This window comes from Oreochromis aureus, linkage group 4, assembly GCF_013358895.1.
Source record: "Oreochromis aureus strain Israel breed Guangdong linkage group 4, ZZ_aureus, whole genome shotgun sequence".
In the NCBI taxonomy this organism is placed as follows: Eukaryota; Metazoa; Chordata; class Actinopteri; order Cichliformes; family Cichlidae; genus Oreochromis; species Oreochromis aureus.
In genome coordinates this window covers 29,037,348-29,053,087 of record NC_052945.1, presented here as the reverse complement: position 1 = coordinate 29,053,087, position 15,740 = coordinate 29,037,348, and the positions used below count along the sequence as shown (strand labels likewise).

General features: G+C 45.3%; 1 protein-coding gene across 1 annotated transcript in view; it reads left to right on the top strand.

The window, feature by feature from the left end:
• wu:fb95e10 (nucleolar protein dao-5) overlaps positions 1 to 12,763 on the top strand; it is a 37,574-nt gene extending 24,811 nt beyond the window's left edge. Inside the window, exons 4-5 of the mRNA XM_031748314.2 lie at positions 6,449 to 6,669; positions 8,311 to 12,763. Of these exons, the coding sequence (XP_031604174.2) occupies positions 6,449 to 6,669; positions 8,311 to 11,636 (3,547 nt within the window). The 3' untranslated portion in view covers positions 11,637 to 12,763. The remainder of the gene's footprint in view (positions 1 to 6,448; positions 6,670 to 8,310) is intronic.
• Positions 12,764 to 15,740: the final 2,977 nt, after the last annotated feature.

Genomic DNA, 15,740 nt, shown 5'->3' with positions numbered 1-15,740 from the left:
ATAGGCTAAGAAGGTAACGTGGACACTTTTTTCAAAAGACTGAGCTGAGGTTGTAATTATATGCATCTAAGTGCATATAAGATGCAATATTCAGTGCTATTGGTGCATGTGCTCATGCATTGGATGTGTAGCCCAGAGAAGCCTCCTCCTGCAGTAGATCTCCATGAATCCCCATGAGAGAAGTATAACTATTAGTCACGATTGGCTCTTCTGACAGCCCCTTGTACCCTTGTGGGCATGCTTTGTTAAGTGTGTGTATGTGCATGTCTGCTTTAGTAAATGTGATGTGCTTTGACAGGGCCATAAATTTCAGCTTTAATTAGATTTTGCCCTTTTCCTACCTCACTCACTCCGTAATTCAGGCCTACCATCGGCAGAGTGGGGGAGAGCTCAACAGACACATTAACTGCCACATCAGACGCACTCTCCTCCTCCTGTTGCTGCCGCACACACACACACACACACACACACACACACACACACACACACTGGGGCTCTCAATTTATGCAGTGTTACTCTAAAGGCTCAGTTGATTTAATTCCATCCAAAGCAGATTTCACTTATCAGACAAACAGCAAATGCTGGTTCACAGAGTGACATCAATCTATGTAATTTGAGGCCACTTATAAATGTTTTCTTTCTCTATTGAGCCGGAGGGTTTGGGTTTTTTGCAAAATTGAGTTACGTTAAACACAGCAGGGACTCTTTCTTGTAACTCATCCTTTCCGTTCTCTTTAACCTCATAATCGCACACTTAAAGTTACCAGAAAGATGGCTTTGTCAAATGAAGATGAAGCCTGTTGTGTCAGCAGTACATCACCAGCATCAAGCTTAAACTTGTTAAGCATGTTTGCAATGTGCATGAGTATAGCTACCTGCTCACTTTATAGTATGTGCATGTCTCTGTTTTTCATAAAGGTGTTGTGTCTGGACACTCATTAAATTGTGTATACTTGTTATATGTGCACCTGCTGTTTGATGCTGATTGCATACAGCATGTAGCATATGAAGGAAAATATTTGTGTCAAAACACAGAAAGTGGAAATCACTGTTGGATCTTTGAACATTATATTATCTACACATGCAGCTGTGTGTGCTAGTAGCTTATGTCCCAGTTTGTGTGCATGAATATTTACCAATTTTTTGCCTCTCTCTTGTTTTGCATTGAGACTTGAGTGCTGGTGTCTAGCATGAAAACCGCCCAATAGGAGACTGCAGCACACTGTGCATTCCCCTTATAGGTCCTTTTGTGTGTGCACGGTTGATTGCACTGGAGAAACAGCATGTCATTAGAATGCAGAGCATGTGTTCATTTGCCGATATATTGCTGTGTATGATGTGGAGATAAAGGTGGGGGGAAGGGAGGTGTACGCGTGCGCTCGCTGGACACGTAGTACACGGTCACGTGACGCCGAACCGGGTTCTCCCACTTGCTCTACCGTCTCTAACTGCGGCGTAGTGACGTGAAGACAAAAATGGTGGCGGTGGAGAATGGATGCTTTGCGATTGCGTAGGTCACTGATGAGCTCGCGTCACTGCTGCCAGAGATGCATGTCGTGTTAGGGCTCTACATGCAGCAAATGAGTGTTTGAGAAAGAGGCACAGAGGTGGAGAAAGGAGGAAGGAGCTCTGCTTCAACCAAAAGGAAAAAAATTGCCCTGTTGGAAATCAGAGGACAGATCAAGGGCATGCAGTGCTCACAAAGTATATAAATGCACTCAGAGAAGTAGATGTGGTAGCCTTTGAGCTATCAGGATCTTTCTTTTTTTTTCATCACCTTTATGCTGCCCACTCAGCTGCCCATGTTCCCACATTAGTCATGGTGTTTTCCTCGCTGATGGTCCCTCGGGGATGATAAATTTTTATTGGAGGGGATTGAATGCAGCCCACCTCGTGATCTAACAAATTACTGCTGATGTAACGGTCCAACACTGGTTTGTGTGGTAAGCAGCAGCTCGTCCCACACAGTGTTCAGCAGTCCGATATGAAGACAGACAGCGTACAGTGCAGGCTGTAAATCTTCCCTCGTGCCACGGGTGTGGCCAACCACTCCATGAAGCAGAGTCCCGCTGCCATGATTTTATTAGGGAGCAGCCGCAGAGCCAATTACTAAATGGATTTAGTAATCGGAGGGAGGGACAGAGTATGATTGAATGTGAGGCAGACTTGTTTGTGGGTGTTCCACTCATGGTAAAGACGTGGCAGTTCTTCAAACACTGCAGTTTTTAGTCAAACATTTCAAAGACTAGAGAGGTGATATGTTTTTATCCACCCTGCATCCTGGTTAAACAGGTCATCCACTGGAGATGTTTCCATTTAACCCAGCCTTTATTTATCATGGTTCCGGCAGGTGGCCCATTTTACGGGCGCTCTATAAATGACCCTAATGCTGTTCTGTTTAAGCTAGAAAAAAACAGTTTGGGGAGAAGGTGAGCTTTACAGGATTGTTGGAGTATCAGAGTAGCACAAAGCATTCACAAGGTGCTGCTGTGTGAACAGAAAAATCAGCTCCTCCTAGATTTTCCCATGTGCACTCCACATAACTATAAATCTTTAATCATTTTGGCCAACAGAGAAAATTAAAATGGTTCTTGAAAGATGAGATTTATTTGATTGTATGATACTTCTGTGATAAAGGGTTAAACAAGAGGAAACTAGTCAGAGAGTAAGAAAGCAGAAATCCGCCAGAATTGAGCGAAATCTAACAGACGTGTTAAACGTTGTCAACACAAGACGAGAGATGTGTGGCACTTTGAAGCGTGCATAAATCATTTACAGCTAGCACCGGCAGTCACATCCACACGTGAGCGCAGAATGCTTTAGTCGAGTGCTTATATGCCACTTTGCTCTGACGCAGCCTGCGTGAAGCACAACAGCTGACTCTGTGGATCAAAGTACTGCAGAACCATCAAGCTGTCGTCCGTGTTAGCTTCCACCTTACTTGTTTTTAACTTCCCCTCAGAGAGCGTAAGAGCTGCAGCGGTGAGTAGTGGTGAGTGACTGCATAACATCTTTGATCAGACATTTATCTGATCTTGTGCTTTCATTTAACCAACTAAGTATGCCGAGGAGTCGCACACATCCCTCACATAAACTGAAGTGTAGTACCCTGCCTGCAGTGATTACTCTCTTCGATTCACATTTAGATAAGGTTTAGATGAAATTTCATCCAGGTTATGAATCATAGAGCCTCAAGGTGCTCATTCCCTGCTGCAGAGCAGTGTAACAGGCAGGTAGATAGACACCTGCATTGCTTAAGGCTACCCAACTGCAACCTTTGTCTTAAATAAAAACACCTTATTAAAGGAACAAGCGCTCTAAGGAGCAGAGCTCTGATCAGGTTCATTTAATGGAAGGGTGATCCTGCCTCTTTAATTATCACAGCATCATAATTTAATTTATCTGCTTGTCTTTTGAGAAGGAAGCTCGTCTCCACCGTAGATGGCCGTCTGTGCTGCAGGGAAGATGTCTGCCTGCACGGCTGCTTTGCTCCTGATTACTCATTTGCCTCCCCCTTTTGTCGATCTCATTATTTAAATCATAGCCCCGAATCCCGTTGGATCGTAACAAAGCACCACCAGCAGGCAGCCATGTTTTTGCACACAGCAATCCTTTCTCAGCTGAAGTGTTGTCAGTGATCCTCGGGCGCCTGTAGCAATGAGAGTCATCTGATTTTTCAGCTTCGGTCCATTTCTCGGTGTCGTGTTGAACAATTTGCTTTAGCCCCAATTTATAGTGTTTCTGAGCGAGGCCTGTGGTGGGATGAGAACAATAAACAAAGCTTCTTTCCCTTAGCACAAGCTTTGAGTTAAATGTAGGCGCATCATTTAAAGACTACAATGAGTCCTGCAGTCTTCTCAGTCATTTGGCTGACAAGAGAACTTAATTACAGAAGCAAGCATCACCGTGTTTAGGCCTCGTCACCACAAGCCAAGTTGTGGTAAACTAATCTTGGAACACACAAGATCTAATTCTACTGTGAGATGGAGCCTTACGTTCTGTGAATGTGGAGACGGCCATGTCTGACAATGAGGAAGGAAATCATGGTAATAAATAATCAAAACCAATGCAAGAACATAAACACAAGTAAAGAAATACCGATCCAAGTAAACTGGACTGAGAGCCTGTAGATACGCGTTACAACTATACAGAAATCTCCTTCACTGTCTCCGTCGCGCCTCCTTCTTTTTTCAGTGACCTGGTTAATTTCCAGCGCTCTTTAAAGTCCTCCTGCCTTTTTGGATTATCCACATTCCTTTTATCAGGCAGATTACTGTGAATGCTCTCACTGAATATCCCATTAGCATACTTCATCTCTAATGCCAGTCTCTATCTTTTAATTCTCCCCATTCTCTTTTCCCTGTAATTCCCATCTTTCACTCTCTAATTCAGACAGCATCTTTTTTTTTTCTTTTTTTTGTCCTTTAGAACAGATTCCAAATTTGAGAGCTTAAAATCTTAGTATCTTACTCACTAAGGCGGGGTTTTACAGTTGAGATGGACATATTAGGCTGATGGAGTTAGGGATTTATTGTTAAAAGGTAAGAACTTTATCAAAAGTGCAGCGTTTGCATTCCACCAACGTCTCTACCTGTGGCTTTTACATTCCCTCCATAGCAAAATTCCCCGTGAACGCACTAGAACGTGAGCAACATTAACTCCCAGATTTTGCAGAAAACACAGTCGGCTTCAGACATGCTAAACTAATGAATCACAGATCAGAATGATCAGCACGATCCTGACATGATCCAGCAGCCTCACTATTAGTAACACACTAATGCCCCACTGCCCCAGAGCCAGTTCTGCATGATGTGAATCAACTGCAAAAGCTTCTTTGAACCTCCGAGTTGACCACACCCTTATCGGGTTTCCGCCCGTCACTCTCATTTCATGTTACCACACCGTATTCCCGTAGATTTGCCAGGCTGTGAATAGCACACGCTACTTCCTCGCCTTTACGAAGTGAGCGTGCCTTTAACATAGCCCGTGCTTCCAGCTGAGGGGAGGGGTGGTGGTGGATTTGGAAGAGTTATATTTGTTCTCCTTTCAGTATTAAAGATTAACATGGTCCCAGCCATCTTCACTCTCCCTCCACCTCCCTCCCGCTGCCTGTTCTCTTTCTGCCAGTATTAACTCAATTCTTTATTTAGAAACAGGCAGTTAGTGTAGCGCGGGCCCGAGAGACTGCACACCACAGCCCTGTCAGGACTACTAGATGTAGGTTACTTCTCTCAGACGTGACATAGGAGCCAGCATCTAGGCCAGGAGAGCCGGAGCAGGCAGAGCTGACGCACGCTGCCCCAAAGAATCACCCCCTTGTGAGGAGGGAGGTGGGCAAGGGGGGGGATCAACTGGGGTCAGTGTGCCTCTCTGGGGCCGCTCTGACTCACCTTCCACAACTTTATTGTCCCCGGAGGAGTTTGTCATGGACTTGGAGAAACTTTGCCTTCATACTAGTGCAATTCAGAAGGCTTTTGAGACAATAAAACACTATAAAACTAATGAAATCTAATAATCAAAACCAAAGGATAGAAACTGTGTAAGAAAATTCAAGATTAGAGGAATAAATGTTTTACTTAATTGGCACTTTTAGGTTGGTATCACGTGTTTTCTGACTGCTCCAAAGGCTCAAAAGATAAAGTTTTTGTCCTGTATCTGTAAATAAAAACAAAAACAAATGAAATAAATTTGTGCCAAAGCACCTCAGGGGCTGCCCTGATTGCACATTACTAGTGTGCCTTTTGAAAATCCTTACAAAAACTGACAGGGAACTAATGTAAAGGCTTTTAAATCAGTACTGAATCATTCATGTCTACCCTCCTGTCCTTAAGAGGGAAGTCTCAATAGGTGTCTACCCTATGTGAACCCGTTGACTCATTGTATTTAGCGTTGCTGCAACAGCTAATCAGGTCAGTGCGTTGGCTATTTGCACATGCTTTAATTTATTATTACAGAAGATGTTTGCACTACTCTGCACTTCATTTTTAAAATAGATGGATACCCTTTGTTGTCTGGAAAGATTGCAAATCAGCCATTATATATTGCATTCATTATTATTGTTATGTATGTTTAATGTTAGTGTTGCGAGCTATGCAAGCATTGTTGCCTTTGTGTATGCTGTTTCTTAAGGTACCCTTTAGCAGTAGAAGTGTCTGCTGCTGACATGTCAAGCTCTTGCTCGCTGTCAGAGCCGTTCTGAAGCACTCTGAGCACAGGGTTGATCAGCACACAGTCAGGGTGAGACTTGATGTTTGCCCCAAGATGTGGGTGACTTTAAAAACTCAAATGCTTGAGTCACTTTCAGTTAATCTCCATTCCCTGAGTTCTGTAACCAGGGGATTCACTGTCTGTTAAACTCATTTCACTGTCGGTCTCATTCGTGATTTGGACATATTGTGTAGTGCAGCTTAGTATTTGCTAACCCTTCTTCTCTGTTATGTCTCTTCAGGCCCACAACCGGCACAACTTCATCCCCTCGCCCTGCCACGGGCTCATCTCGGCCACCTACTAGCAGCAACGCCAAGAGCTCCCCTGCTACAACCAAACCTGCCACTCCTAAAACCCCCTCTGCCGCCGCCAAGCCGGCTACCCCCAAACCAACCTCCACTACCCCCTCTGGTGGCAAACCTCCATCTCAAACATCCAAAACCACAACCCCTGTGAAAAAAGGTAAGGAAAAAGAAATGAGAAAAGAAACACAATAGCATTTGATAGCAATTAATAGCAAACATTATGACTACTAACACATTAAAGAAAAAGAGATGTTTTTAAGATGCCAGTGATGAATAAAGCTCTGGATGACGGGTACTTCCATAGTTTCGGGCTAACAACAGACACCCCTTGATTAAAAATGAATAAATAAATGAATGAAAAAGCAGATCTGGAAAAGTTGTGATGGGGTGCTAGTCTGTACAGATTGCACCAGCTGCAGAGGAGATAGGACTACCTGTAACAAAACAAGAGTCGAGATGATGTTTCCGACAAACGTTTTCCATGCACTAGTAGGTAAACACAGGTGTGAATAATCGTTTTGATAAAAGCTCTGCACTAAATACAGATGAACATTAATTAATGTCATTAGTAACACCTGTGTTTCCCTGCTGTGCGCTGGGAAAAAGGACTTCTGAATGAGTGTTTATTCAGGGATGGTGTGTTAAAGGTCTTTCTCTGTGTTACTGGGACAAAAGGGAGAATAAATAACCACAAAGAGAAAATGAACAATAAAACTACTGTTAGCATCAGCTGTCAGCCCACCACTGGCATCTGTGCCTTTTAAACCAAACACAAAGAGGTTTTGGAGCAGTAGCAGAGCTGAATATTAAGACTTTGTTCATGTTTTGGGTCAAATATATGACTTTACATTGTCACTGGCACTTTAGGCATCCACAAGTCTGATCACCAGGTTTTAAATGGAAGGTACAGCTGGGTGTCATCGGTGTAAGAGTGGTAGGAGATCATCTGTTAACATATCATAGAGTGGCGACAGAGAAGTACCGTAGGAGTACATTTTGAATACATGCATATGCATGTACATGAAAGAGGCACACCCACTCCGTAGTCTTCAATAAATTGGTAAATTGTACCGTAAAGACTGTGTAATTATCAGCAATGGAGCGGCCACTTCAAAATATTCCTCATCCTGTGGACAGACTCCAAGCAGCACCAGCTCTCTATCTTACAGAGTCTGGTTAGAGTGGCCCTACAGCAGGTCTCTAGAGCAAAACAAGACATTGAATTCTGGCTTTGAAACAGGATCAGAGACACTGATACCCGTCACAGCAACCTGACCAGTCTGCCCTCATGTGACAAAACAGGCTGGTGAGCAGTGGCTGAACTTTAAAAACAGGAGTGAAGGGTTGTCCATAGTAAAGTGAACCAATCATTTCCTCAGATGGATGTAAAAATAAAACATTAAAACATAAAATGTTTTATGTCTGCCCGCTCTAGTATGTTATAACTATGTGTAACATTGATATGTGTTTTATGGCTCTGAGATCTCAAAATAAATGAATAAATAAATTAATTTCAATTTTATACTCCATATATTTGGCCTGATTACAGTGTTAACTACAGAAAACTCAGTGGTGATTTTGAAGGGCTCAATTAAACGTTGTTTGTCTGCTTCCTGTTTACAAAGGATACTCTTCCTGACACAACCCTTCTAAGGGTTTTTCTTCTGGGTCTTGGCTGTACATTAGGCAAACGTGTTAAACATTACACTGTGGGTTTAATGATCAATGATGTGTTTTAATTTTCTACAATATCATATTGTTAAACCACCCCTTCTGTGCTTTTGTGTGTTTTTTCTAGATGTCACCAAACCATCCACGCCAGCAGCCAAAAAGCCTGCAGACTCCCCCCTTACTCGCCCTTCTTCTACAACGAAGTCAGTAAAATCCGAGACTTCCAAGTCAGCTTCAAAATCAGAGGTCACTACCAAAAAGCCTGCTACAAACAAGCCAGCAGACACAAAGACACCTAACCGCCCCAAAACACAAGAGAGCAAGCCTACACCAGCTAAGACTCCTGGCTCCAAAACCAAGACCTCCAGCCCCAAGAAAACTGTGGGAAGCAGCACACCAACTCCTGTTAAACGTGCCCCTAAAGCTGCCACAGCCGCTGAACCTGAAAAGGAGGTTGCCGCAGCTGTAGCTGCTGCAGCAGCGATTGCCGCCACAGCAGCTGTTGCTGCGCCAGAACAACCAGAGCCTCCTGCAGAAGTAGCTGTGGAGCCATCCATTACAACTCTTGAAGAAAAATCAGCAGAGCTCACACCAGAACCAGAACTAGTCTGTGCACCAGTGGCTGAATCAGTTTGTGAACCAAAACTAGAACCCGCACGGGAATCCACACCAGAACCCGTCAGGGAACCCACACCAGAACCTGTAAGAGAACCCACACCAGAGCCTGTCAGGGAACCTACACCAGAACCTGCAAGAGAACCCACTCCAGAACCTGTAAGAGAACCCACACCAGAACCTGTCAGGGAACCCACACCAGAACCTGTAAGAGAACCCACACCAGAGCCTGTCAGGGAACCTACACCAGAACCTGCAAGGGAACCCACACCAGAACCTGTCAGGGAACCCACACCAGAACCTGTAAGAGAACCCACACCAGAGCCTGTCAGGGAACCCACACCAGAGCCTGTCAGGGAACCCACACCAGAACCTGCAAGAGAACCTACACCAGAACCTGAAAGAGAACCTACACCAGAGCCTGTCAGGGAACCTACTCCAGAGCCTGTCAGGGAACCTACACCAGAGCCCGTACAAGAACTAAGTTCACATCAAGAAGAAGAACCATCCCCCGAGGCATCTGTAGCTCTCCTGTCTGACTCACCAGCAGAGGAGGAGGCAGAACCGGTCCATGAAGCAGTGTGTGGTGTTCAGCTCCCTGCACAGATAGATCCTTTCAAATTTGAGGAGCCTGCCAACGACTCCCTGGGTACTACCGTCATGTCTCCTCCTTGTTCCCCACAAGGCCCTGCTTCTCCTGTCAGAGACCAACAGAATGCCTACTCTCTCCTGGGCACCCATGTCCTCTCTGATCCCTGGAACATGAACCAAAGCCCAAGCAGTATGATGAACTTCCAGAGAGAAGAGGAACAGTGCCAGCAGTTTGAGGCTCAGGAGACACAAGAGGAGGAAGAGGACAAAGAGCAGGAAGAAGAAGAGAAGGAAAACTTGTTTATGCATACCCCTGCAGCTCCCGAGGCCTTTAATAACATAGTGCAACCTCACTTATTGGGTGCCTCGCCTCTGGATGATTTCAGCCCCAGAGGCCTGATCTCTCCTCATGAAAAGGAGGAGGCCGTGGAAAAGGCTGATGAGGAAATCAACGAGGATGATGATGAGGAAGAGTATGATGATGATGAAGATGAGGAACAAAGGAGACTGGGCCATCAGCCTTCGTCCTTGATCACTGACATGAGCACATCTCAGCCCTCTGACGAGTTCCAGGTGCGCTCCTCTGCCTTTGGAGGTTCAACAGGGTGGCACGGTGACGACTTGCTGTCTGGGATGGACTCCGAGGATGTGAGCAGCTGCACCAGCAGCCGACAGCAGGGGGTCTCTGACCTTAGTAGCACCCAGCATACTGCAATTCTGGAGGGCACCCAGAGTTCAGATGCCCTGGTTGACACTAGCCTCCGTGGTTCTGAGGGAGATGGTAACCTCATGGGTTCTCCCAATGTGGAAACTCTAGCCAATGAAGAAGAGGACGAGGATGATGAGGATGAGCGGGTGGATGATATGGATTTGAGCTCTGAGAGGGTAGACGAACACCATAAAGTTTTCCAAGAGCAAGGGCAAGATGAGGAAGAGGATGAAGACGTGGAAATGCGCAGTGAAGGAGTGATGGAGAGCTGTGAGAATGAGGATGACTTTAATGAGGAGGCGCATTTAGATAACCTCAATCAATCAGGTCCTCCGCCCTCAATCCCTGCATCCTCCTGGGACCAGACCAACCCCTTCTGTGACACCTGGGCTCAGCCAGCCTCACTGCTCTCCGTCTCCTCCCCCAGCCCCGTGTCCGACCACGGTGCTGCCGAGTCTGAAACACCCACCCAGTCTCCTGCCCAGGCATGTTTGGACGTCAGCGCCCCATCCTTTGCTCCTGAGATGGAGCAAGAAACCGACTTCCATCAGTCATCATATGAGGAGACAAAGGGTCCAGTTCCTGCAGAGGCTCCCACCCTACTTGCTGCCCCACCTGTAGGCATGTCCCAGTCCAGCACTCTAAGCGGCACAGCTCTGGCAGCCCACAGCAGCAGCGAGACAAGCACTCCAGAGGAACTCCGTGACTATGACAGCAGCTCTGGAGTCGAGTCCCGCTCTGACAAGCAGCAGACCCCAGTGCCTGCTTCGGTCCAGCCTGACATGGAGCAGGATCTCGGTATTCACTTAGAAAAAGGCGACGGAGAAGAGGAGGAAGCCGAGACGCTCCCCGCCGACGAGGTCCTGGGCACCGGACCCCCAACTGCTCCTGCATCCGCCCCTTCTTCCCCTTCCACCTCGGGAGACGAGGCCAGCGATACAGAAGGGGAGATGCAAATAAATGACCCTGAAGCACCCATGATGATAGATGAAAGTGCCGGGTTTGAGAGTCCTCCTCAGACGTGTAGCCTGCCTGCTCTCGAGGAGGATGAAGAGGCTGGGGACACACCAGCTGGAGAGGGTGAGGAGGATGGGGGCGGGGCCACCCCTCAGTCAGCCAATTCTGTAGCGTCTTACGGCTTCGACTGCACCACATCCAACTCCAACGCCCACTCCATGGCTGAGAGCTGCGGGAAGAGCCCTGGAATCTTCTCCTTGGAGAACGAGGAGCAGCTGCCAGAGGAGGCCAAGGACCCCTCCCTCATCAAGGAGCTGACGCTGCCATCAGCTGCCACCTCCGCCCTTGCAGAGGACCTGCTGGGCAGATCTGTGGACCTGATGCCTTTGGGTCACCCGGAGGACAACCATCCCAGTCTAGATGACCACCACTACATGCTCGGAGGGAAGATTGCAGCAGACCAGCTGGAGGACATCGATCCAGTCGAGGCCGAGGAATCTGGAGACACCGGCGACAACCAGGCGTCCTACTACTCTACCATATCTGATAAGACTGATAGTTTTCTGGCAGGTAACGTATAAGTCCCTCCTGTTACCCCCTGGAATGCACCTTTTCCCTGCAACCCTCCCCCTTTTACCTGTTTTTTTCTTTTGTTTTCTCTCCAATTGGGTTAGATGGTTAGAAGAAGAAAAAAAAAGGAGAGCAAGATTGTAGGAAAAAAGATTTTAAAGAAGGAAAAAAATGACTGTAGCAATTTTTAAATGAAGCCTCCCTCTTTCATACTGTTATGGTCACGGTTATGAGTGTATGGCTTAAACTCCATTTTTCTAGTAGGATGTTCTTTTTAAGTAACCCTGCTTATTCTGTAGCCCCTGATGGGGTATTGACTGATTGGTCCAATGCGACTGAGCTTTTAAACCGAAAAAAGGAAAAAAAAAAAAGACAACACACAGACGGAATAATATGGACTCATTGTGTATTTATCCTACTGTTTTTACCAATCAAATGTCAATGATTTTTTGTTGTTGTTTTGTATTTGCTTATTTGTTGGGTTTTTTGTTTTGTTTTGGTTTCTGTTAAAACCTGGTCCTCCCCTTCCCTGTGTACACACACTCCATGTTCAACAGCACCATAGCGATAGTCGCTTTTTTTTTATTTTTTAAAAGGTTTGTGTTCTGCTTTCAAAACTTTTAGCTATCAAAATAAAGGCTAGATATTAACACAGCAGGTTTTATTTTGCCGTTACAGATTAGTTGACGTAGGTGTGTGTGTGGGGGGGCGGTCAATAGATTGCAGTTGGTGGCGCTTTTAATGTGTGCTTCAAGAGGTTCTACTGCTCTTTGCATAGGTTGTTAAGGTATATAACGTGCAGTCACGTACAGTATGTGTTTCAGGCGTTTGGTTAAGTGGCTTCAAGCTTCGAGCCTCAGTTAGCAGATCATTTGTGTTCCAAGAAGAGACTAACGGCTAGCCTTTTTATTCGTGATGAGACGCTACATAATCTCCACATCACAGCTTTACACTCTCTGAAACCTTTTCATAGTGGGCGTTTGGTTTACTATTTCAACAGTATATTGCATGTTTAATTAACAAAGACTCTGTACTACCTGGAAATTTGCAACAATTCTACACTAGACATGATGTTCAGAAATGAATGGTTCACATTAGGTTATCTTTCAAAATTCCATTAAAACATCATTGCAAGGTATTTTTGTTCCTGTTTCGTTTTTTCCCTATGGATCCGAGCATGTCTGAACTCCTTGTGTTTGTGTGTGTGTGTGTGTTTATCTAACAGTATTTCCCAAGTGGCGTCTCTTATTCTTCGCCATGGGAACTGCTGTTAAACAGGAAGTGATGTGGCCGTTGTTCAATGGTGTTGTGTCTAGATGGAATTTTGGTCAAAGTAAAAAGGTGATCCAAGATCTTCAGCACGCTTACACCTTTGTGAACTTTTCAGATCCACCAACACAACGTTCAGAGCGCTCTCTCTCTCTGACAGGCAGTGCTCGCTTAAGGTTCTTGTAAACAAACAAAGGTGTTCTGTGTCCGCTGAGAGATGCATTTGTCGCACCTCAAAAACATTTAAATGGATCTGTTATGATTTTCCTTTTTTACCGTCACATACACACTGTCACATACTGGTGGATGTTCATATTAAACATGGCCACAGTTTCAAGTATGGTCAGTAGAAGCATTCTAAATACTCTATTTCAGATAGTTTCCTACTCATAGAGCTAGGGCTGCTCAATTATGGCAAAAATGATAATCACGATTATTTTCACTGAAATTGAGATCTTGATTATTTGACGATATTTATTTAACAATAACAATGTATTGAATAATGGCTTTAAAGATTGTCAAAAAATAATATAAAATAGTGTGCAAATACTGATAACAGTGCAAATGTTTGCAATATAAAAAATAAATGAAAAATGTAAACATCTATGTTTAGTGAACTTCAAAATACTGCACAATATTTGATCCACGTCTGACTCCGCAAACCCATAATGTTTCCACACCACTGAAGTCGTTTTACCTCTCTTTTCAACCAACGGCATTCTTTCTTCAGCAACCATTATCCTCTCCTCTCCAAATAACTTCTGCTTAGCTTTCCGAGCTTCCCTCGGGTCCTCTTAATTGTTGTGACGCGTGTTCAAGACGCAGAGAGGCGCGCTCGATTTGCCACACGGAGCAGCGCGAGAGTAAAGCACGAGGGAGGTGCTAATAATCGGCTCAGTCATTTTTAATGATCGTTGAAAACCCAGATCGTAATCTAGATTAAAATTCGATTAATTGAGCAGCCCTACTTAGAGCTGTATAATAACCTCAAAATATACTTTTCCTTAATATGACCTTAATATATTCACGTCAGGCTCACAGCTCTGACTTGGCACAATAGCCCCACCGAAAAGCAGCAGCCAATCAGAAGAAGGTCAGCATAATGGGAATCCTACACTAGAAACAAGCATTTAAGATGATCACTTAAAGGTCCTCATCCTCCTCGTCTTTGCACAAGCACATTGCTACATTTCTTGTCACGTTGCCACTGCCAGTTGTCACAGCTGTAGTAGCAGGTTGTACCCATTGTTTCACAAAGATAAAGAGGCCCAGACATGAAGGTTACCCGTGCTCAAAAACTCTACAGAACAAATTTAGCAGCATTTCTGATTATTCTCCCTCCTGCAGTAATGCACAAGGGGGAGCATCTCTGCTCTTTATTTGCATACATATCAAGAAGCCCCCCCGCCGGCAGAAAAACCACCAGTTATGATGAACATGACATTAAGTCAGCAGTGACATAAATGGGAGAGGTGGAATGGAGGTGGTTTGCAAAGCAGCTTGCAGGTATAAAACAGTTGGATGACTCGTGCTGCTTAAAATGTAGGTCCAGTTTGAGTTTAGCCAATCGGATGTGCAGAAGGGCATGAGATGAATCTGCATCCTCGTTCGCTACATATGCAACTATAAATAGTACCATCTCCTCTCTGGTCAGGCCTTGTGCTCTTCATTGAAACCCTGACCCCACAGCACACACACACACTGACACAGCTGTAGCTTAGATGTCTCTAAAATACCAGCTTTTGTCATTTCCTAAATACTAAATTTACATTCATGACACCATGAACGACTTGATTCAGGTTTGTGCTTCCCTGACTTGGTGATTATACCGTACACTGAAGTTAGTTTAATTACTTTTCTACATTATTAAAACCACACGTTATCTTGATATGATCAACTTCCTGTGATTCTGTATATATTTTTTATCAATTCTATCCCATGTGTCTGTACTCTACTGTGAATCGCATATATGACTACTGTCCTGCATGACAGACATCATGTTCCTGAGAATGACACCTCAAATGTGAGACTGGGATTTTGGTGCAGACTACTCAACCGAGTGGTCCTATATGAAACAAAGGTGTAGCATTAGAGGAAACATGTTGCATTGCACTGAGTGTTGTGTGATGTGTTTCATTGTGCCGGTTTGTAGCTGCGGTGTTCAGCATTCCTCTATCACTTTTATTTTGGAAGCCCCTTCCCTTGTTTTTTTGTTCTTTTTTTTGTTACACCTTTTTGCATTCGTGTCAGATCTCTCCTCCTTCCTGGCCCCTTGTTGTACCACCCGTACTGTTTGATGCATGCATCTATAACGGATGCACCAAGTGATCTTGACTGTCCCACAGGAGATTGGAAGAGATATGAAGTGGATGAAGCTCACAGATGGCAAAAACACTCACAGGAAGACAACCAGAACCAGAACCACACTGCTGCAGCTCCCATAGCGAATGGTCACTACTTGGCAATGGTCCCGGGCAACAGGAGGCCTATTGATCCGACTCTTGCCGCCCATTTCGCCAAAATTGCTCCCCCTCCATCTTTGACCAGTGCTGCCGCTGACGGTCGCACTGGCGGAGAACAGCTGAAGAGGCTGGAGCAACACCAGGAAAAGCTGAGAGAGATGCAGCAGCGCCAGGCGCAGGAGAGGCAGAAGAGGCAGTGGCTGGAGGAAGAGCGTCTGAGGCTGGAGCAACAGAAGCAGCTGGAGAAGCAGCGCAGAGAGCTCCTCCAGCTGCAGCTGCAGCAGCAACAGCAGGAGCACCGCCACCGTAGGCAGGTCCTGCAGTGGCAGCTGGAGCTGGAGCAGCAGTACCGCATGCAGCAGAAACAGATCCAGCAGCAACAGC